The sequence below is a fragment of the Herpailurus yagouaroundi genome, unplaced genomic scaffold (genome assembly GCF_014898765.1).
Source record: "Herpailurus yagouaroundi ecotype Mexico unplaced genomic scaffold, PumYag 67641, whole genome shotgun sequence".
In the NCBI taxonomy this organism is placed as follows: Eukaryota; Metazoa; Chordata; class Mammalia; order Carnivora; family Felidae; genus Herpailurus; species Herpailurus yagouaroundi.
This window is the reverse complement of record NW_024420442.1, coordinates 2,754,656-2,773,978: the sequence shown is the minus strand read 5'-3', so window position 1 is coordinate 2,773,978 and position 19,323 is coordinate 2,754,656. Positions and strand designations below refer to the sequence as shown.

At 45.4% G+C, this 19,323-nt stretch overlaps 1 protein-coding gene across 1 annotated transcript in view; it reads left to right on the top strand.

The window, feature by feature from the left end:
* The window catches only part of LOC121025387 (A-kinase anchor protein 17B), a 28,464-nt gene that overhangs the window by 1,667 nt on the left and 7,474 nt on the right, over window positions 1–19,323 (top strand). The window contains exons 2-4 of the mRNA XM_040467929.1: window positions 2,062–2,127; window positions 15,293–16,061; window positions 17,767–17,897. Of these exons, the coding sequence (XP_040323863.1) occupies window positions 15,309–16,061; window positions 17,767–17,897 (884 nt within the window). The 5' untranslated portion in view covers window positions 2,062–2,127; window positions 15,293–15,308. The remainder of the gene's footprint in view (window positions 1–2,061; window positions 2,128–15,292; window positions 16,062–17,766; window positions 17,898–19,323) is intronic.

Sequence of the window (19,323 nt, the reverse complement as noted above, 5' to 3'; positions counted from 1 at the left end):
TGACCTGAGCCTAAGTCCGAGGCTTAACCGACTGAGCTACCCAGGCGCCCCTAAACCCACCCACTTTAAAGTGAAGCCCCTGTACCCACCCACGTTATTTTTTTTTAATGTTTATTTATTTTTGGGGGGGGGTAGGGGCAGACAGGGGGGCAGAGGATCCGAAGCGGGCTCTGTGCTGACAGCAGAGAGCCCGATGTGGGGCTCGAACCCACAAACCGTGAGATCATGACCTGAGCCCAAGTCGGACGCTTAAACGACTGAGCCACCCAGGCGCCCCCTTTTGGTTGCTTTTTAAAGAATATGGCATTCCAGGAGTCACATTTTTCTGTACCCTGCTTTTTTGGGCGGGGGGGGGGGGTCTCTCAAAGCACGAGTCACTGGAGGCATGGAGTAAATTACATGAAGGGGTTTTTACCCCGACTCCTGTTAAACGCAGAGAAAAGTGACAGTGGAATAAGCCTGCTGGCCCCGGTGCCCAGGGAATCCCAGCTAGCATACATATCAGAGAATGAATGGCACTGATTTGAGGGGGAGTAACACTGGGGGGAGGGGGCCTGCAGAGGCCATCTTAGCTCCTGTCGTGAGTCAAGGGCTGTCCCTGGGTCAGCCTTAGAGGGGTGTGCTTCAGCCTGCACTATATTTTAGAAAGCCATTGAATTAGGGGTCAACAGTGAAAAACCAAAAGATCTTGGGGCACCTGGCTGGCTCAGTCGGTGGGGCATGTGACTCTTGATCTCGGGGTTGTGAGTTCGAGCCCCACGTTGTGGGTAGAGATTACTTAAAAAGAAAAAGAAAGGTGGAACTAGAGGGTATGATGCTAAGGGAAATCAGTCAGTGAGAGAAAGAGAAATATCATGGGATTTCACTCAGATGTGGAATTTAAGAAACAAAACAGATGAACATAGGGGAAAGGAAGGAAAAATAAGATAAAAACAGAGGGAAGCAAACCATAAGAGACTCTTAAACACAGAGAACAAGCTGAGGGTTGCTGGTGGGGAGGTGGGGGGGGGGATGGGCTAAATGGGGGATGGGCATCAAGGAGGGCACCTGTTGGGGTGGGCACTGGGTGTTACAGTAAGTGATGAATCACTAAATTCCACTCCCAAAAGCATTATGACACTATATGTTAACTAGCTTGGATTTAAGTAAAATTTAAACATTTTTAAAAAGATAAAAACTGAACGATTTCAATAAAAGTCAGGATTTCCAGTTTCTCTTGAAATACCAGAAGGCTTGGTCTGCATCTCGCCTGCGGAGGGCAGATGCTAACTGCTTTAGCGGGGGTCTGAGTGTCCCACATCCCCCCAGTCCTGGGACCTACCGGACCGCCGACCCAGACCACCGCTTGAGGGAGACAAGCCCCCCCTCGGGAAGATTCTGATTCAGGATTAGCTTCTTGTCCTGCTGTGTAGTTAGAGAATTGCTGGACACGCAGCAGAGCTGCGTGCCACACGGGGATGTCGTGGGTGTCACTGGGGACGGTCTGATGGTCAGACTCTGAGCCCCATCCAGAGGTGGTCACCTCTCTTCTGGGCTGGGGTTTTGAATCCCGCTGTGCTAGGGACCCAAAGAGGCATTTGGGCTGGCCTTGCCGCTCTCCTTCATCCTTCAAAAAAAAAAAACAACAAAAAAAAAACCCATTAATCGAGAAATCCCCGAAGGCACTCCATGTGTTCTGGATGAACGCGTGGGAGCCATTTCTGCCTTGCCATTTGGGGTGGAGCGTTCTCCCTTGTGTCGGTCTGTCCAGGCGCCGCAGGACGTCTAGCCCCCCTGACTCCCAGATTGCCACGTGGCAGCAGTGCCCTTCCCTGTGCGAGCCCCTGTGACAACTACAACCGGCTGTTCCTGCGCGTGTCCCAACACTCTTGAAGGGAGCAGTTCCCGGGACGTTCAAAACCCCCTGGATGTGTATCCCCAGGAATTCGAACACTCATTTCAAGCGAAAGGCTGTTCGAACCCTTTCTGCTTCTCGGTGACCCAGAAATATCCTCCGCTTCATCACTCACCGTTTTCTTCCTCGGCTTCCAGTTAATCGTCTTCATTCCTTTTTCTCTCTAGACTCCGATCTTCGAGGGCGACTTCTTGCTGTAGCCCCCAAAGTGTCTCAAACGGAATCGTCACTTGGTAGGTACACTTGGTGGATCTCGACGACATTCGCTCACTGATAGCTCTGAGAGCCTGAAGGGGCACACGGGCCTGCTTTTCAGCATCTCACTGTTCCTCTTTAGGTTTTCCTAGGTTAAGGTTTAGCACTCTGAAGTTCCCGCGACGTGCCAGGCACCATTCTAGGCTCTGGAGATAAACTGGTGACCCAGACAGAGGCCGGTGCCTGCCCTCGTGGAACTTCCAGACCAGGGGTGGGGGGCGGGGCAGATAAAAACCATGTCAACAAACGCACATGATAATCGAGCATTTCAGTGTCACGCTGAAAATCAGATGGGGTGCTATGCTTCAACATGACAGGGGGCGGGGGGAGCCGTGCTATTTAAGATAGTGTTCTGGGAAGGCTTCTCTGAGGAGGTGGCATTTGAACCAAATGTGAGAAATGAGAAGAAGCCAGCCATGAGAAAATGTTAGGGGAGAGAGCACTTCAGCCAGAGGGAACCGCAAGTGCAAAGGCCCTGTGGCGTGAACTTGGATCTGCGAGGAACGGTAAGAAGGCTGGATGGAAAGAGAACAAGGGCAGTAGGGGAGAAGGGGCACACAGTGTGTTGAGCCGGGTGGGCAGGGGCTGGGTTTTGAGGGTAAGCAGTTTGAATTTTGTTCAGAGCATGATATAAAGTCACTGGAGGGTTTTAAACAGAGTGACACAATCTGACTTGAGGTTTAAAAAAAAATCGTTTTGACCGGCACTTAGCATAGACTCTATGGGGCAAGGACGACAAGGAGAGACTGGTTGGGAGGCTGTGGCAGTCATCCAGGTTCCAGATGGCGCTGGCTTGGACCCGGGGAGCAGCAGCGGTGATGGAGGTGGCCTTGGAACGTGGTAAAGGTGGGATCAGAAGGACTTGCTGAAGGGTTGAATGTGAGGGGGAGGGAGGGACAGGTCCTGGTTTTGAGCCTGAGCTCCTGGGAGGTGGGTGGCTGTGTTTAGGACGATGGGAATCGCTGGGTGGGGTGGGGGGTCAAGTTTGAGGTGCGGGGGCCGGCGGGGGGCCCATGGAAATGAAGAGATCTGTTGCACTTGTTAGCTGGGGATGCGAACGAAACCTTCAGCTTGGAGACGTTGAATAGGCTGTTGAAAGTCAGCGTAAGCTGAAGCCAACCTTTACTTTTTATTTAATTTAAGAAAAATGAGATGCGAATTCAAGCCACTTCAAGTTGCCGTTACCTACCAATAAAGGTAGCAGAAATAAAAATGGTAACGATCCAGTGTCAGCAAGCCTACAAGGGACTCGGGCACGTTAATACGGCTACGGTCGTGATAAATTGTCGTAATCCTTCACGAGAACAATTTGCCAATCTGTCATGAGCCCTATAAGCTCACTCCTGCCCCTTGACATGGGAACACATTTTGAGGAAATAATTTGTTAAAAAATGTGCACAAAGATAGAGTGGTAGTGGTGCTCCTTTGGGAAGGGTAGTGCTCTTTCTCTTTTTTTTCTTTTAGAGAGAGAGAGAGAGAGGATGAGCCAGGGAGAGGGGCAGAGGGAGGGGGGAGAGAGAGAGAGAGAGAGAGAGAGACAGAGAGAGAGAGAGAGAGAGAATTTTTACCAGGCTCCACACAGCACAGAGACTGACGCGGGGCTCGATCCCACCACCCTGGGATCATGACCGGAGCCGAAATCGAGAGTCGGACTCTCAACCGACTGAGCCACCCAGACGCCCCTGTGTAGTGCTCTTTCAATAATAATAATAATTAAAAAGATTAATTGGAAAATGCAACTCCCTAGAGAAGGGGACTAGCTTACCAAATATATACTCAGTCTTTCTAGCACTTGTGTAGGGTTTCTCTCTATATGGAATTTCTACAGAAATTTGCTGTAGGCACGAAAAATGAACAACGTGTTGACCACCTCGACATCTGTTTTCACTGTTTATGCTGAAAGTCGTAAATATACCGCTGTCTTATTTTTTTTTTAATTTTTTTTTAATGTTTTTATTTATTTTTGAGACAGAGAGAGACAGAGCATGAACGGGGGAGGGTCAGAGAGAGAGGGAGACACAGAATCGGAAGCAGGCTCCAGGCTCCGAGCCATCAGCCCAGAGCCCGACGCGGGGCTCGAACTCACGGACCGTGAGATCATGACCTGAGCCGAAGTCGGACGCTTAACCGACTGAGCCCCCCAGGCGCCCCTGTCTTATTTTTTAAAAACCATTCCATCCTCTTTTGACTTTGCACTCCTTTCTCCCTGGCAGTGTTCTGTGGTCAAGATGCCACGACACAGCAGGCTGCCACGAAGAGTTCACATGCATTGTGGCTTCTCCAATCTTTCCTTCCTTGATCACATTTTCGCCATAAGGTATTGGGCGATATCCTCTTCATGGGACTCGTATTCAAATAAGTTTGCCTTGGGATTTTCAAAAGGTTGGGAAATACTGCTGCTTTGAGAAACTGCTTAGTCGTACCAAGCACCGGCTCACGGAGAGGTTGCTTTTCCCCGGTAGGTGGCGACTTGCGGGCAGGGATTTTGCTGGTAATTCTCAGACAGTGAAGGTAAAACTGAGAAGTAAAACACGGGTGCCTTCGTGAAACGCATTGCCCACGGATAACGTCCTGACTGTTCAGTGGGTGAGACAAAAAGAAAGCTACTCAGCCGCATTGCTTTAAATCCCTGGTAGCTTTTATTGTGTCACAAGAAGAGAAAGCAAGAAGTCTACTGTAGTGGTGTTATGGTAAATTAATCCAGGGTACAAAGTTGTGTTCCTGGCTGGAAGCGTCTGGAGAGGGGTGTTCAAGAATGTTTCTGGTGCTGAGAAGGGGGCAAAAGACCAAAGGACTGGTCAGCTGGCTCTGCTCACTGCTGTGTGCTTATTAAAAAAAAAAAAATAGCTCCCCCCCTCCCCACACCCCAAGAAAGCTTCCTTGCTCCTGTCCTCACCAATATATAGAGTTATGTAAATCCATTTGCATGGAAAGGCCTGCTACAAGTCTTTCTTTGGGTCGATTTTTTTTTAGTGGCTTTAGAAACACTTTGCTTTTACAAACATTATCAGACAAAGGACGCATTAGTATGACCTCTTGAAATAGGGACAAAAAAAATTAAGACTAGAACTGCCATATGTCATTTGAAAAGACAGGCCCTTCTGTATTTATTGCAGCATCGTTTACAATAGCCAAGATAGGAAACAACCTAACTGTCCATTAAAGATGAATGGATAAAGATGATGTGGGTGATATGTATGTGCGCGCGCACACACACACACACACACACACACACACACACACACACACAGAGTGGAATAGTACTCAGCCATAAAAAATGAGATCTTGCCATTTACGACAACGTGGATGGACCTTGAGGGTATTATGCTCAGCGAAATAAGTCAGAAGGAGAAAGACAAATAGCATATGATTTCACTCATATGTAGAATCTAAAAACCAAACCGTATGAAAACAGGCAAACAAAACAAAAGCAAAAACAAATCCATAGACACAGAGAACAGATCAGTGGTTACCAGAGGGGAAAGGAGATGGGGGTTGAGCAAAAGGGGTAAAGGGGGTCAATTGTAGGGTGTCGGATGGTAATTAGACTTTTGGGAGTGATCGCTTTGTAGTGCATACGCATGTCAAATTACAATATTGTACACCTGAAGCTTACAGAATAAAACCATTTTCCTCCTATACCTTAGAACAGATTTTCTTTGAGTGCTGGCAGAAGAGATTCTCCCTCAGCAGGACTCCGGTATGGCCACTAATGTATCATTGCTGAATGGCTATGGCTCTCCAAAAGTCCCTTTTTGTCTGTTCCAAAAGCCCCCAGTGCCCCAATAAGCCCTCTAGGACCATCTTGAGTTGGAAATTTAGTCATTCTGTGCGTCCTATATTGGCTCTATTCCTGTTACTGCAACACTGACTGCCACTCATTTTAATCATGTGACTTTTAGTTTTTTCAAGATCAGAGCATATGGTCAGCCTCAGTTTTAAAATTGCTGTTTGGGTTAAGGATGTGTCAAAACACGTGAATATGTATCCATGACCTCTTGGCTGGAGAGCCAGGGAATATTTCTATTTGGTCGAGGCTCACTGGGACTGTGTACTAGCCAGGAGCCTGGAAATTGGCTAGGTTGCTTTGATCCATATACGTCTCGGCTGCCCCACTGCCTATAAATATGTTGATACAATTTTATACATCTGAAATGCTTTCAAAATGACTAACTTTAAGGTTCAAAGGCCTGGAGAAAAAAGAAAGGCAGCAAAGAACTACTTTGAAAGAGGATATGGAGTTGTGCAGATGGTCCTATTTTTTTCCCCACTGTTTTTAAAAACATGCCTCGTTGAAATGGCTTTGCTGGCACTCCGATAGCAAATATTTATGAGTGTGAGTAAAAGCGAGAGAGAATGAATGATGGACACTTATGCTTATGATTCAAATGCTTTTAAGGTTGTAAAGTTATACTTTTGATCTGAGAGCCCTGAGATGTAGCAGAGGAATCTCTCTAAGTATCTTCTGAGATGAAGGAAGGTATTAGAGGGACCTTGGATGCAGAATTTCTGGAATTTTCACTGCTGGTTAAAACAACCGTTTTACACTTGTGAGAGCATCTCAAGACTGGCTTCTTATGTCTGTTCTCTTATGCTACTGCGATTTGGTCAGCTTTGCCACTGGGTATAGAGGCAAGGAAAAAGAGGCGGACAGATGACTAGAGAGAGCAATCTTTTTCTCTGAGAATCTGCTAGAAATGTCCTGGCATTGGGAGCATGTTGAGTGAAATGCCTTGGTAAAGCTGTATACACAAGATACTGCTGGAATGCACGCTGTGTAAACATTGTTGAATGACTACAATTTTTTAAGGTTGGAGGAGCTCTCGTTTGCCATTGCAAAGCTGTTAAGGAATAGGTGGTCTCAGAAGTGTTGCTTTTAGGGGGGCCTGGCTGGCTTGGTTGGCCAAGCATGCGACTCTTGATCTTGGGGGGTTGTGGGTTCAAGTCCCATGTTGGGTGTGGAGATTGCTTAAAAATGAAATCCTTCAACGAAGCAAAACAAAAAGTGTTGCTTTTATTTATTTATTTTTGAGAGGGGAGAGGGGCGGAGAGAGAGAGAGAGGGGGAGAGAGAGAGAGAGAGAGAGAGAAAGAGAATCCCAAGCAGGCTCTGTGCTGTCAGCAGATAGGAGCTTGATCTCACAAACTGTGAGCTCATGACCTGAGCCGAAATCAAGAGTCTGACACTTAACTGACTGAGCCACCCAGGTGCCCCAATGTTTATTTATTTTTGAGAGAGAGAGAGAGCAGGGAGGGAGAAGCAGAGAAACAGGGGGACAGAGGATCCGAAGCAGGCTCTGCGCTGACTGCAGTGAGTCTGATGTGGGGCTCAAACTCTTGAACCGCTAGATCATGACCTGAGCTGCAGTTGGTCAATCAACTGAGCCACCCAGGCGCCCCGATATATGTTTTTTAGACACTTTTTAAAAAATTTTTGAGACAGAGCATGAGCGGGGGAGGGGCAGAGAGAGAGGGAGACACAGAATCCGAAGCAGGCTCCAGGCTCTGAGCTGTCAGCCCAGAGCCCGACGCGGGGCTCGAACTCGTCAACCACGAGATCATGACCTGCGCCGAAGTCAGACGCTCAACCGACTGAGCCACCCAGGCACCCCTAGACACTTTTTTAATGGAAGTATAATTGACATAGAGTGTTGTATTAACTTCAGGTGTACAACATAATGACTCAATGACTTTATACATTACTCAGTGCGCACCACGATAAGTGTGGTCACCATCTGTCACCAAAGAGTGCTATTACCATCTTATTGACCATATTCTCCATGCCTCAGTCTTTTTATTTTATTATTGTTTTGTCATCCCTTTTTATCGATGCGTAGTTAACATACAGTGTTATATTAGTTTCAGGTGTGCAATAAAATGATCCAACAATTCCATACACTGCTCAGTGCTCATCACCATAAGTACACTGTCAGTCCCCATGATCTATGTCGCCTATCCCCCCACCTGCCGCCCCTCTGGCAACCCTCAGTTTGTTCTCTGTGTTTAAGAGTCTGGTTTTTTGTTTGTCTCCTTTTTCCTTTCTTTGCTTTGTTTCTCAAGTTCCACATATGCAGTAATCCCAACCTGAAATTTTATCCTGGGGAAATAGTGCAACAGAAGTTTGACTCTAGATTCACAAAGATACATATTAACAATAATAGCCCGTGTTTATTAAGTGTTTACTGTGTGCCAGGCCCCGTTTTTAAGCGCTTTACAATTGCTCATTTGGTCCTTACATCAGTGAAATGATACACTGTGGTGACACTTATACTAAATTGAGCAGACTGACATATGGATGGCTTACACAGTTTGCCCCAAATTACAGCTAGTAAGCGGTGAGAGTTGGGATGTAAACCTGGGCAGTGTGGCTCTGGAACCCACAATCTTATCCCTATACTGTATACTATAAAGGCATTATCCACAATAGAAACAAGGGGAAAATAACCCAGACCCTCCACAAGAGGAATGGTTCTATCAGTTATGGTGAGGTTCTTCGTAAACGAAACATTTCCAAACAATACAGCATGAGCTTAAGACTATTCAAATTCTTGGCATCATGCCCTGAAATTCTGATTCAGTAGGTCTTTTTCACTCCATTCTCTAAATGAGGGTGTCCCCCTGGGTTGTGTCCTTAGCCATCTTCTTTCTGGATTTCTCTTTACCCATCTGTGGCAAGTTACAATTTCCAAATCACTTTCTCATACATTATATTCCTTGATCCTTAAAGCCTCAGCTGACCCTATAATATTCTCCAGATACTGCTCCATTTCTCCTCCTCCTCCTCCTCCTCCTCCTCCTCCTCCTCCTGCTCTTCCTCTTCTCCTCCTCCTCCTTCAGCTGTACGCCCAGTGTGGGGCTTGAAGTCATGACCCAAGATCAAGAGTCACATGCTCTACTGACTGAGCCAGCCAGGCGCCCCTGCTCCATTTCTTAAAATCCTAATCTACACACCATCTCTGCTTCTCTACTTCTTTTAAACTCTTCAACTTAATACAATCTGGATTTTGCCCTCAACAGTCCACAAGACCATGCTTGCTAAGATCACCAACAGCCTCTAATGCTGCCAAATTCAGTGGACACTTTTTTGGGGGGCCTGGCTGGCTTTGTTGGTAGAGAATGTGACTCTTGATCTTGGGGTTGTGAGTTCAAGTCCCACGTTGGGTGTAGAGATTACTTAAGAATAAAATCTTAAAAACATTTTTAGTGGACACTTCTCTATTCTCCCCTTACTTGACCTCTTTAAAATCTTTTTAATGTTTATTTATTTTGAGAGAGAGAGACAGAGCATGAACGGGGGAGGGGCAGAGAGAGAGGGAGACACAGAATCGGAAACAGGCTCCAGGCTCTGAGCCATCAGCCCAGAGCCCGACGCGGGGCTCGAACTCACGGACCACGAGATCGTGACCTGGCTGAAGTCGGACGCTTAACCGACTGCGCCACCCAGGCACCCCTACACTTGCCATTTTAAACATGATTTATTTGCTGAAGAATATTGCATATAGAAAAAAAAAAAAAAACCCAAAGGCACAACCAAAAGTTCAGGGAAAACCCAAGGCACAGCGAATAGTTGTGTACACTGATGTGAATAGTTGTGTGAATAGTTGTGTTCACTGATGTACAGTCGGGAGACTGTCAAGAGCCACTGAAATTTTACAAAGAAGGAAGTCCTTGGTTAGCCAAAGGGCTATGCTTAAGATTGGAAAATTAGCTCCCTATTCTGGGAGAGTATTTTAAGATGAAATATTCATGAACATTTAATTTTAAAGCCCACGAACAACAGGGAAAGGTATGAGGACAACTGTCTAATTCATTATGGTTACTATTTGGGGGAGCCAGGGGTTGGCCGTGGGGATTTTATTTTATTTTTTAAAAGTTTATTTATTTATTTAAGTCATCTGTACACCCGGCCTGGGGCTTGAACCCACCACCCCGAGATCAAGAGTCATGTGCTCCTCCGACTCGGGGCGGGGGGGGGGGGGGGCTGCGTTGGGAACTTTAAAGGGGGTCATTATTGTTTGTTTGTTTGTGTTTTTAAGACCAATCTCGGGAAGGTCAGAAAATAGCTTAGGTGCTTCCTAATCCAGGTCTAGGTAGGGTCTTATCCCTGGAGAAAGAGCTGAGAACAATACTCTAGAGCAGAGAGGTCAAGGACTAGCAGGCCAGAGAGTCCTGTAGATGTGTTTATTTGTACTCTGCACTGCTTTTAAATCGTTTAAATTGATTGCCAACATCTGAAAGTCAGATTTCACGTAAGGACCTGGATTTCTGGTGCTTCTGGAAGACACAGGTGTTCTGGCCGATCCTGGCCCTTCTCCCCTCACTGCAGCTGGAGCTGAGGAGGACTTGCCCTTTGAGATTGGTCCGTTCCTCAGTCTCTGCTCAGTTTACTTTGTTCACTGAGACCGTCTTGCTGTTGGCTGTAGTCATCCGAGTTATGGCTTCTGCTGTAGAATTTACTGCTTATTTTCGCTTCCGTGTGAGACGGAAGCGATAGCCAGTTTTTTGAAAACTGTCAAAAACACGGTTCATCAAACACTTTAAAATGGTATTTGGCTCATTTCTCTCCAAACTTGATAAGAGCCTTTTTTTTTTTTTTTTTTTTTTTTTTACACTTCAGGAAAGTGGAGAGATGTGGGTAAAGTATAGAAATTTGTTTTGTTATGTAGAAATCATCCTTGTGAGGGGTGTGAGGCATATGTTGAATCTCAAAACGGTGATGATTTTTAGTCGTCTTTGTGAATTTAATTTTAAGTAGAAGAAATTTTTAAATAAGATCTTTTTATACTGGTCATAATTTTAAACAAGTGACTAAAAATGCATCTATTAAAAGTTTGATTAAATCAGTAAATGTTTCATTAAAAACTACTTTCCCGGGGCGCCTGGGTGGCTCAGTCGGTTGAGCGTCCGACTTCGGCTCAGGTCACGATCTCGCGGTCCGTGAGTTCGAGCCCCGCGTCGGGCTCTGGGCTGACGGCTCAGAGCCTGGAGCCTGTTTCCGATTCTGTGTCTCCCTCTCTCTCTGCCCCTCCCCCATTCATGCTCTGTCTCTCTCTGTCTCAAAAATAAATGAACATTAAAAAAAAAAATTAAAAAGAAAAACTACTTTCCAAAAAATTCATAACTCAATTTCTGGACTTTATTCCTGTGCATACATAATTTGCACAAAATTATATCCAAATGACACTGTAATGAGTGGCTTTGAGCAGGTTTGATTTTGTTTTTTAAAGTAGGCTCCCTGGCCGATGTGGGGCTTGAACTCATGACCCTGAGATCAAGAGTTGCATGCTCTACCAACTGAGCCAGCCAGACGCCCATGCTTTTTTATTTTAAATTATTTCTCTAGGATAAGTTTCTAGAGCAGGTTACTTGATAAAGGAGATGAGAATTTTTATGATTCTTGGTTTGTTTGGCTAAATTATTCCAGAAAAAGATGATTTACATGGTCTCTAGCAAGATATGAAGATGCCTGTTTTTTTCTTCCCAAAACTCTCCCAGGAATTGGCTTTTATAACTTTTTATTCGTTTGTGTAAAGACTATTAAATGGAATTGTGTATCTATTTAGTGTTGAGAGAGAGAGAGAGACAGAGCGCGAGCAGGGGAGGGGCAGAGAGAGAGAGAGGGAGACACAGAATCCGAAGCAGCCTCTAGGCTCCGAGCTGTCATCACAGAGCCCGACGCGGGGCTTGAACTTATACAAATCACAAGATCATGACCTGAGCTGAAGACGTACGCTTAACTGACTGAGCCACCCAGGTGCCCTTGTAATTGTATATCTTGAAACGGATTAAGAGTTCAATACATGTATCAGTTAGCTATTGTTGTGTAACAAACCATCCCCAAACTTAGTGGCTTAAACAACAGGGATTTATTGTTTCTCACAAGTCTATAGGTTGGCAGGACTGTTGTACTTGCTCACGTGTCAGTGGTCAGTTGGTGGGTTGGCTGGGGGCTGGCTGGTCTAGGACATCTTCCGAAATCAAGAGTCAGACGCTTAACCAACTGAGACACCCAAGCGCCCTGACTCTATCTCTTGATAGCAGTAACTCAAAGTCACATCGCAGAGTACAGATACGGGGCTGGGTGGAAACTTGCGATTACTTTTACAACTCTTATACCACCACATTCAAATGACTGTTGTCCTTCAAAGTTGTCATCTTTCAAAGCTCTGCACTCATTCCAACGATGTACCCACGAATTAAAAAAGCAAGAATCAGAGCCTTTATTAGAATCTCCTTTTTTGGGGGGAGGCGGTTATAAGCCAGTTAAGAAAATCAGTTTGTTTTTTATAGTCAACCATTTTATTCAACGTTCTTGATTCTAGGTAATTTTTTTTTTAATTTTTATTTATTTTTGAGACAGAGACAGAGCATGAACGGGGGGAGGGTCAGAGAGAGAGGGAGACACAGAATCTAAGCAGGCTCCAGGCTCCGAGCCGTCAGCACAGAGCCTTATGCGGGGCTCGAACTCACAAACTGTGAGATCATGACCTGAGCCAAAGTCAGACGCTTAACCGACTGAGCCACCCAGGCGCCCCAATTCTAGGTAATTTTTGATAATTTCTAAATATCAAATCCATGATAAAAGAATTTCAAAATTGACCCCCGTCGAGGCTATTTAAAAGAATGTAACCCAGACTTTGAAATCAATCCAAAAGGAAGCATTCTGAAATGTTTAAAACAAAGGCTTGTCACTGGAATAAATGGGGAGAGCATGACAAACCTGATCACTTTGAAGTGGTTAACTACTCTGTGTGTATTTTTTCTGGAAGGTTTTTTAAAAGCTGTTGCTTTGAATTAGGTTGTGTAAACAAATACCTATTGACTGTAGATGAATTTGGGAGTTCTGTGTATCTTAGTTGAATATCAAATTAATTTTTCTCCCCTAAAGGAGCTTAGCGTTGACTCTCATTTAGGTTGCACGTTGCAGCAAAGTAACTGGATTTTTTCCCTCATTTTGCTATTTAGATAATGTTTTTGGAGAAAGAGAGCATGTTTGTTTTCATAACACCCCAGTTCAGTGTTGCTATTATAAGAATTTCTAAGAACCTTAATATCTTAGATATAACCTTTGGAGGCCTTTAAAAAAACAGTCTACGCAAACTTTGTCTCCTCAAGGAAATTGACTTGGACTGTCCTTTATGGACAGTTATTAAAGAATTATGTACCTACAAAGTTAACCAAGATTTAGTAGTAGATTTTGTGTTAGAATTTCTATCATCTGGCCGTGTATGCTTGAGTCTAAACCTCTCAGAAGTTGACATTGGAAGTTGACATAAAACATGAGAAACTCAGGTTTTATAGACTCTGGATATATCCACTTTAGAAAAAACTCCTTTATTGGAAAGTGCTATTTGAAGTCAGCAAATAGGAGCAGAAATCCTTGATTCCCAGTATTTGTAATCTTGGGGCACCTTGGGCAGCTTAAAAGAGTTTGTTAATAGGAAATGCCAGCAGGCACTCATGTTTGGGGGATTTTTAGGTCAAGGGCAAATTCACTTGGTCATTCATTAGAAGAGGATGGTTCTTCTGCATTGGAACTTAGAGGTCAGTTTAGTTCATGTCAATAGACTGGGAGCATACGAGTGGATATGTCCACGTAAGACCTAGAAACCAACCTGGACCAAGGATGTTAAATCAGGTGCGTGTTCCCGAATGCGCTATGGGTGTTTTATCCTTGCTTCGTTTCTGTAGTATCCCCAGCCAGTTTTTCTGGGATTTGACCTTTGAGATCAATCATGCAATAGATTGAAGATTTGGAATCTTGGGGTCTCAATGTATGGGCAAGTCACTGAATTTTTCTGAATCCGTCTGAATTTCCCTATCTGTAAAACAGGCATGAAAATCCTTATAGGTTGCTTCGTGAATCAAATGAGATAAAATAACACTTTTGCCACAAATAAAGAATCATCATAGCTTGTGTTTATTGAGAACTTCCTTTGTGCCGGGCACTATTCTTAAGCTTTCACATGTACTTGCTCATTGAATCCTCTCAGAAATCCTAGAATCTCAATTTTTCAGTGAAGGAAACTGAAACACAGTACAGTTGGCCCTTGAACAACACAGGTTTGAACTATGCGGGTCCATTTATACACGGATTTCTTTGCGATCAATACAGTACAGTACCATAAATGTATTTTCCCTTATGATTTTCTTTTCTTTTCAATGTTTATTTATTTTTGAGAGAGGGAGAGAGACAGAGCGTTGAGTGGGGGAGGGACAGAGAAAGAGGGGGACACAGAATCGGAAGCAGGCTCCAGGCTCCGAGCACTCAGCTCAGAGCCCCATGCGGGGCTCGAACTCACAGACCGTGAGATCATGACCTGAGCCGAAGTCGGACGCTTAACCGACTGAGCCACCCAGGCGCCCCTTTTCTTTTTTTTTTTTTAAGTTTATTTATTCACTCAGAGAGAAAGAGAGAGAGTGCGCAAGTGGGGGAGGGGCAGAGAGAGAGAGAGAGAGAATCCCAAGCAGGCTCCTCACTGTCAGCACAAAGCCCAGCGTGGGGCTTGAACTCATGAACCGTGAGATCATGACCCGAGCCGAAGTCAGACACTTAACCGACCGAGCCACCCAGGCGCCCCTTCTTCTTCTTCTTTTTTTTTAAAGTAACCTCTACACCCAATGCGGTGCTCAAACTCAGAACCCCGAGATCGAGAGTTGCATGCTCCACTATCTGAGCCAGCCAGGTGCCCCCATTTTTTTCCTTCCTTCTGATTTTCTTAAGAACCTTTTCTTTCCTCTAGCTTACTTCATTGTAAGAATATAGTATACCATCCATATAACATCCATATAACATGCAAAATATATGTCCCTCGATTGTTTCTGTTGTCGGTAAGGCTCTGGTTAACAGTAGGCGATTAGTAGTTGGGTTTGGGGGCAGCCAAAATTATGCGTGGATTTTCAACCGCATGAGGGTGAGGGGGGGTTGGTGCCCCTCACCCCCGTCCCGTGCAAGGGCCAACTGTATACGGAAACTTTGAAACCCCTAAAACACGTTAAACGAATGCGAGCTATTGTCTTCATTCTCCCCAAAGTGCGCTTTCCCCTATCAGTTGACCTGAAGTCCAGGAATGCTAGCAGCCTTCGAAGTCCAAATCCGTGTTTTGCTCCATCTGTATGAAAATGTTCTCTCTCACCCTCTAAGGTTTCCGGGGGCTACCATGACGGTCACCGTGGTGTATGATAACTCTGAGGCCACAGAGCTCTGTGCAGCTCAGCACCTCTACCTCAAGCCCATAGCAAAACTGATGATCAATGTATTGCTCCCAGAGAGCTCAGAACCCATGAGACCCTTCTCCAACTGGGAAGTTCTCGACCAGCTTAAGAGCCTAATTTGCCCTGATCAGTTCACCACAGTCCGGCTCTCTAAGAGTACCAAGGACTTCATCCGGTTCGAGGGGGAGGCCGAAACGCGAAGTCTGGTTCAGATCTTGAAGGCAAAGTTACATGGAAAGATCATCAAGCTAAACGGTTTGAAAACAGACTTAAAAGTAGTGGCTACGGACGCCCAGGGAGAGTGGGAGCGCTTCCCCAGGGAGAAGGAGGCCTCATCGAGTGATGGGGCTGAAGAGCAGGACCAGGATAAGAGCCCCGACTCTATATATTTTGAAGGCTTGCCCTGCAAGTGGTTTGCACCTAAAGGCTCCAGCGGGGAGAAGCCCTGTGAAGAGATCCTCCGGGTGGTCTTTGAAAGCTTTGGAAAGATCAAGAATGTGGACATCCCTATGCTAGACCCCTACCGAGAAGTGACGACTGGTGGGAACTTCGGGGGCTTCGGCTTCGGCTTGCAGACGTTTGAGGCCTTTATACAGTACCAGGAGTCGACGGACTTTGTAAAAGCCATGGAGTCCCTTCGAGGTATGAAGCTAATGCTCAAAGGAGATGATGGGAAAGCTCTGGCCTGTAACATCAAGGTAAGAAGGAGCCAGAATTTCTTTCATTCCCCACTGTCCAGGTGGTCCTGAGCAAAAGCTGGAAGGAAGCATCTAGAATAAATTTCCTATCTGATTGACAGATAGGCTCTGATTGACAGCTAATGTGGAGATTTGTGTTGTCACTAATAAATGGATGTTTAGGAATAAAAATAATCCGGATTTGAACATTCTCTGCTAGCAGGCATGCTGCTGGCTGGGGTTTTGTTATTATCCGGGGTTCTGCCCTAACTTCTCCAGGGCACTGAAGAATTCCTCTGGCCCTTATGGAACTGTCTCGTATGCCTGTTCTATTTGATGAGTTGCTGAGAGAGAGGGATACATGCAGTTTGAAACCACAGGAGAGCGGTTTACTCCCTCTGTCCTCTTGGGGCAACAGCTTACATTTTCAGGATGTCTGTCAGGTAAATTGTTGGAACGTAACCTCAACAAGCTTGGATGCTTTCCTTTCAAGATCATCCTGTCTGTCCAGTCATGCCACCTCATCGATGTCTGAATGCTTGGCCATCTTCTTAGAGAGAGTGCGTGCAAGTGGGGGGGGGGAGGGAGGGGGGAGAGAGAGAGAGAGAGAGAGAGAGAATATCTTAAGCAGGCTCTACACTCAGCACAGAGTCCAACCTGAGGCTTGATCCCACAACCCTTTGATCATGACCAAAATCAAGAGTCAGACGTTCAACCAACTGAGCCACCCGGGCACCCCTAAAATATATCTTTTTAAATTAGGAGCTATTCAGCCAGACAAAAGATATAACACGTACCATGGTGACCACCCATGTACCCATTGCCCGGCTTACGAAAGAAAACATCACCAGTGAGAGGAGACCCCATTCCCCTTCCTCCCCTCAAAGATAGCCATGATTGTGAATTTGGTGTTTATCATTCTTGTGTATATTTATTTATTTATTTATTTATTTTTTTTTTTTTTTCAACGTTTATTTATTTTTGGGACAGAGAGAGACAGAGCATGAACGGGGGAGGGGCAGAGAGAGAGGGAGACACAGAATCGGAAACAGGCTCCAGGCTCTGAGCCATCAGCCCAGAGCCCGACGCGGGGCTCGAACTCACGGACCGCGAGATCGTGACCTGGCTGAAGTCGGACGCTTAACCGACTGCGCCACCCAGGCGCCCCTCTTGTGTATATTTAAAAGGGCTATTTCTGTCTCCTTTTATTTTTCGAGCAAATTTGTTTGTAGTGCCTCGATCTGACTTTCACTTTATTTTGAGATTTGCAAAGTAGCTTAATAATCACTACAGTCCGACGTCTGTATCCCATTAGGTCAGTTTTCTTGCCTCTTCGCTCCCCGCCCCCTCTGCTCCCCCCCCCCCCTTTTTTGACTATTTTTGTCTCTGATGATTAAAAAAAAATACATGAACTCAGTTGATTGCTATAACAAACCAGAGGTAATATACTCACATCCCTCAGACCCTGTGCCCAAAATGACACCGTGATGTCATCTATAGCTATATTCGAGCTCCTCAAGGGTTCTGCCAAAGGAAGTTCTACAGGGCTGTTTGGCAGGTGACCACGAAGCAGCGGAACCATCTGGACACTGGGATGCAGAGAGGGCATTTTGAACTCCTTGGGTTTTGGATGGTAATGTACATACCCGTTCCATCTCACTGACCTGGGACATACCCAGCCAGCTGGCAAACTTTTCTAATGAAGCTCTGCATTGTTTGTGGGCAGGTTATGTTTGATAGGACCAAACATTTCAGCGAAGGAGCCATAAGGAGGAGAAATCAAGAAAGGCTAAAATTACAAGAACTAGAGGAAGAAAGGAAAAAAGAAAAGAGGAGAGACGAGGAAGAGGCTGCGAGGTGAGGAGACCGACTTTAACAAAGAGGGTTTTTCACTTCCGATGAGTGGATTTGTCCCTTTGGGTGAATAGGTGACAATGAGGTGGGGGGGGGGCAGTAGGAATTGCTGCAGATTGGAAAATTCTGTGGAAGCCTGTCGTCTTCCGACTGTGCTGTTACAAAACCAAAATGGCCAAACAACTGAAAACAGGAAACTTAAAAAGAAGGTTCTCAGGGAGAACAAGTAATGAGCTAGATTAAGATATCTGGGAAAAAAGGATTAAAAAAGAAAGGATCAGGGGCTTTTATAATGAAAATCCTAGCCCACCAAATTAACAAGTATACCAATTTACCCCCCACTTTACCAAATTTTACCTTGCCTACCAATTTAAATAAAAACAAATTCTTTTTAGGACTGGAAAAGATTTTCTTCCACAAAATGCTCAGCAGTCAAACCAACTGACAGGCAGGAAGGCATGTATTTCTTGGCATTCTATTTCCTGTTGGCCTAAGGTCTTTCGGTGAATTTAAGGAGCCCCCATGTTTATTTCTTTGAGCTTCTCCTTGTCTTGAAATTAGGGACTTGGGCCTAGAAAGGGCGATTGGATTGCCAAAGGTTTGCCAAGAAGGTACAAATGGGCTGGAACTACAGGGCTCTCAAAACAAGTCTTACGTGGGGCGCCTGGGTGGCTCGGTCGGTGAAGCGTCCGACTTCGGCTCGGGTCATCATCTCACAGTTCCATGAGTTTGAGCCCCGCACTGGGCTCTGTGTTGAACAGCTCGGAGCCTGGACCCTGCTTCAGAGTCTGTGTCTCCCTCTCTCTCCACCCCTCCTCCGTTCACGCTTTGTCTCTCTGTCTCAAAAATAACATAAACATTAAAAAATTAAAAAAAAAAACAAGTCTTACCTCTTGGCCCCTCCACTTCCATGTTTATTCTTGCAGTCTTTCATGTGAATTATAGCGGTTCAAAAAAGGAGAGAAAGAGTACCCCTTCATGGACCTTTCACTTTTTTGGCTGGTGGGGTGATAGGAGTTGATTGAGATCATGTCTGTGAAACTTGGCCAGAAATTGAGCCCAGTCAAGGTAACTGTCGCCCCCAATTTCTGGACAAAACATGCAGTTTAGATAATCCTTCAGCTTTTGGCTAAGTCCTCACTCAGGTAACTGTCCCTTCTTCCTCCTTCCCCACGTTTCCATAAGGGCCTAACCAAAACAGTTTCATTTTTCAGAGAACAGCTATAAACAAAGCCCATATTCTTCTTCTTTTTTTAAGTTTATTTATTTATTTTGAGAGAGAGAGAGAACGAACACAAGCAGGGAAGGGGCAGAGGAGAGAGAATCCCAAGCAGGCTCCACGCCATCAGCGCAGAGCCCAACTCGGGGCTTGAACTCACGAGCCGTGAGGCCCTGACCTGAGCTGAGATCAAGAGCCTCACGAACCGTG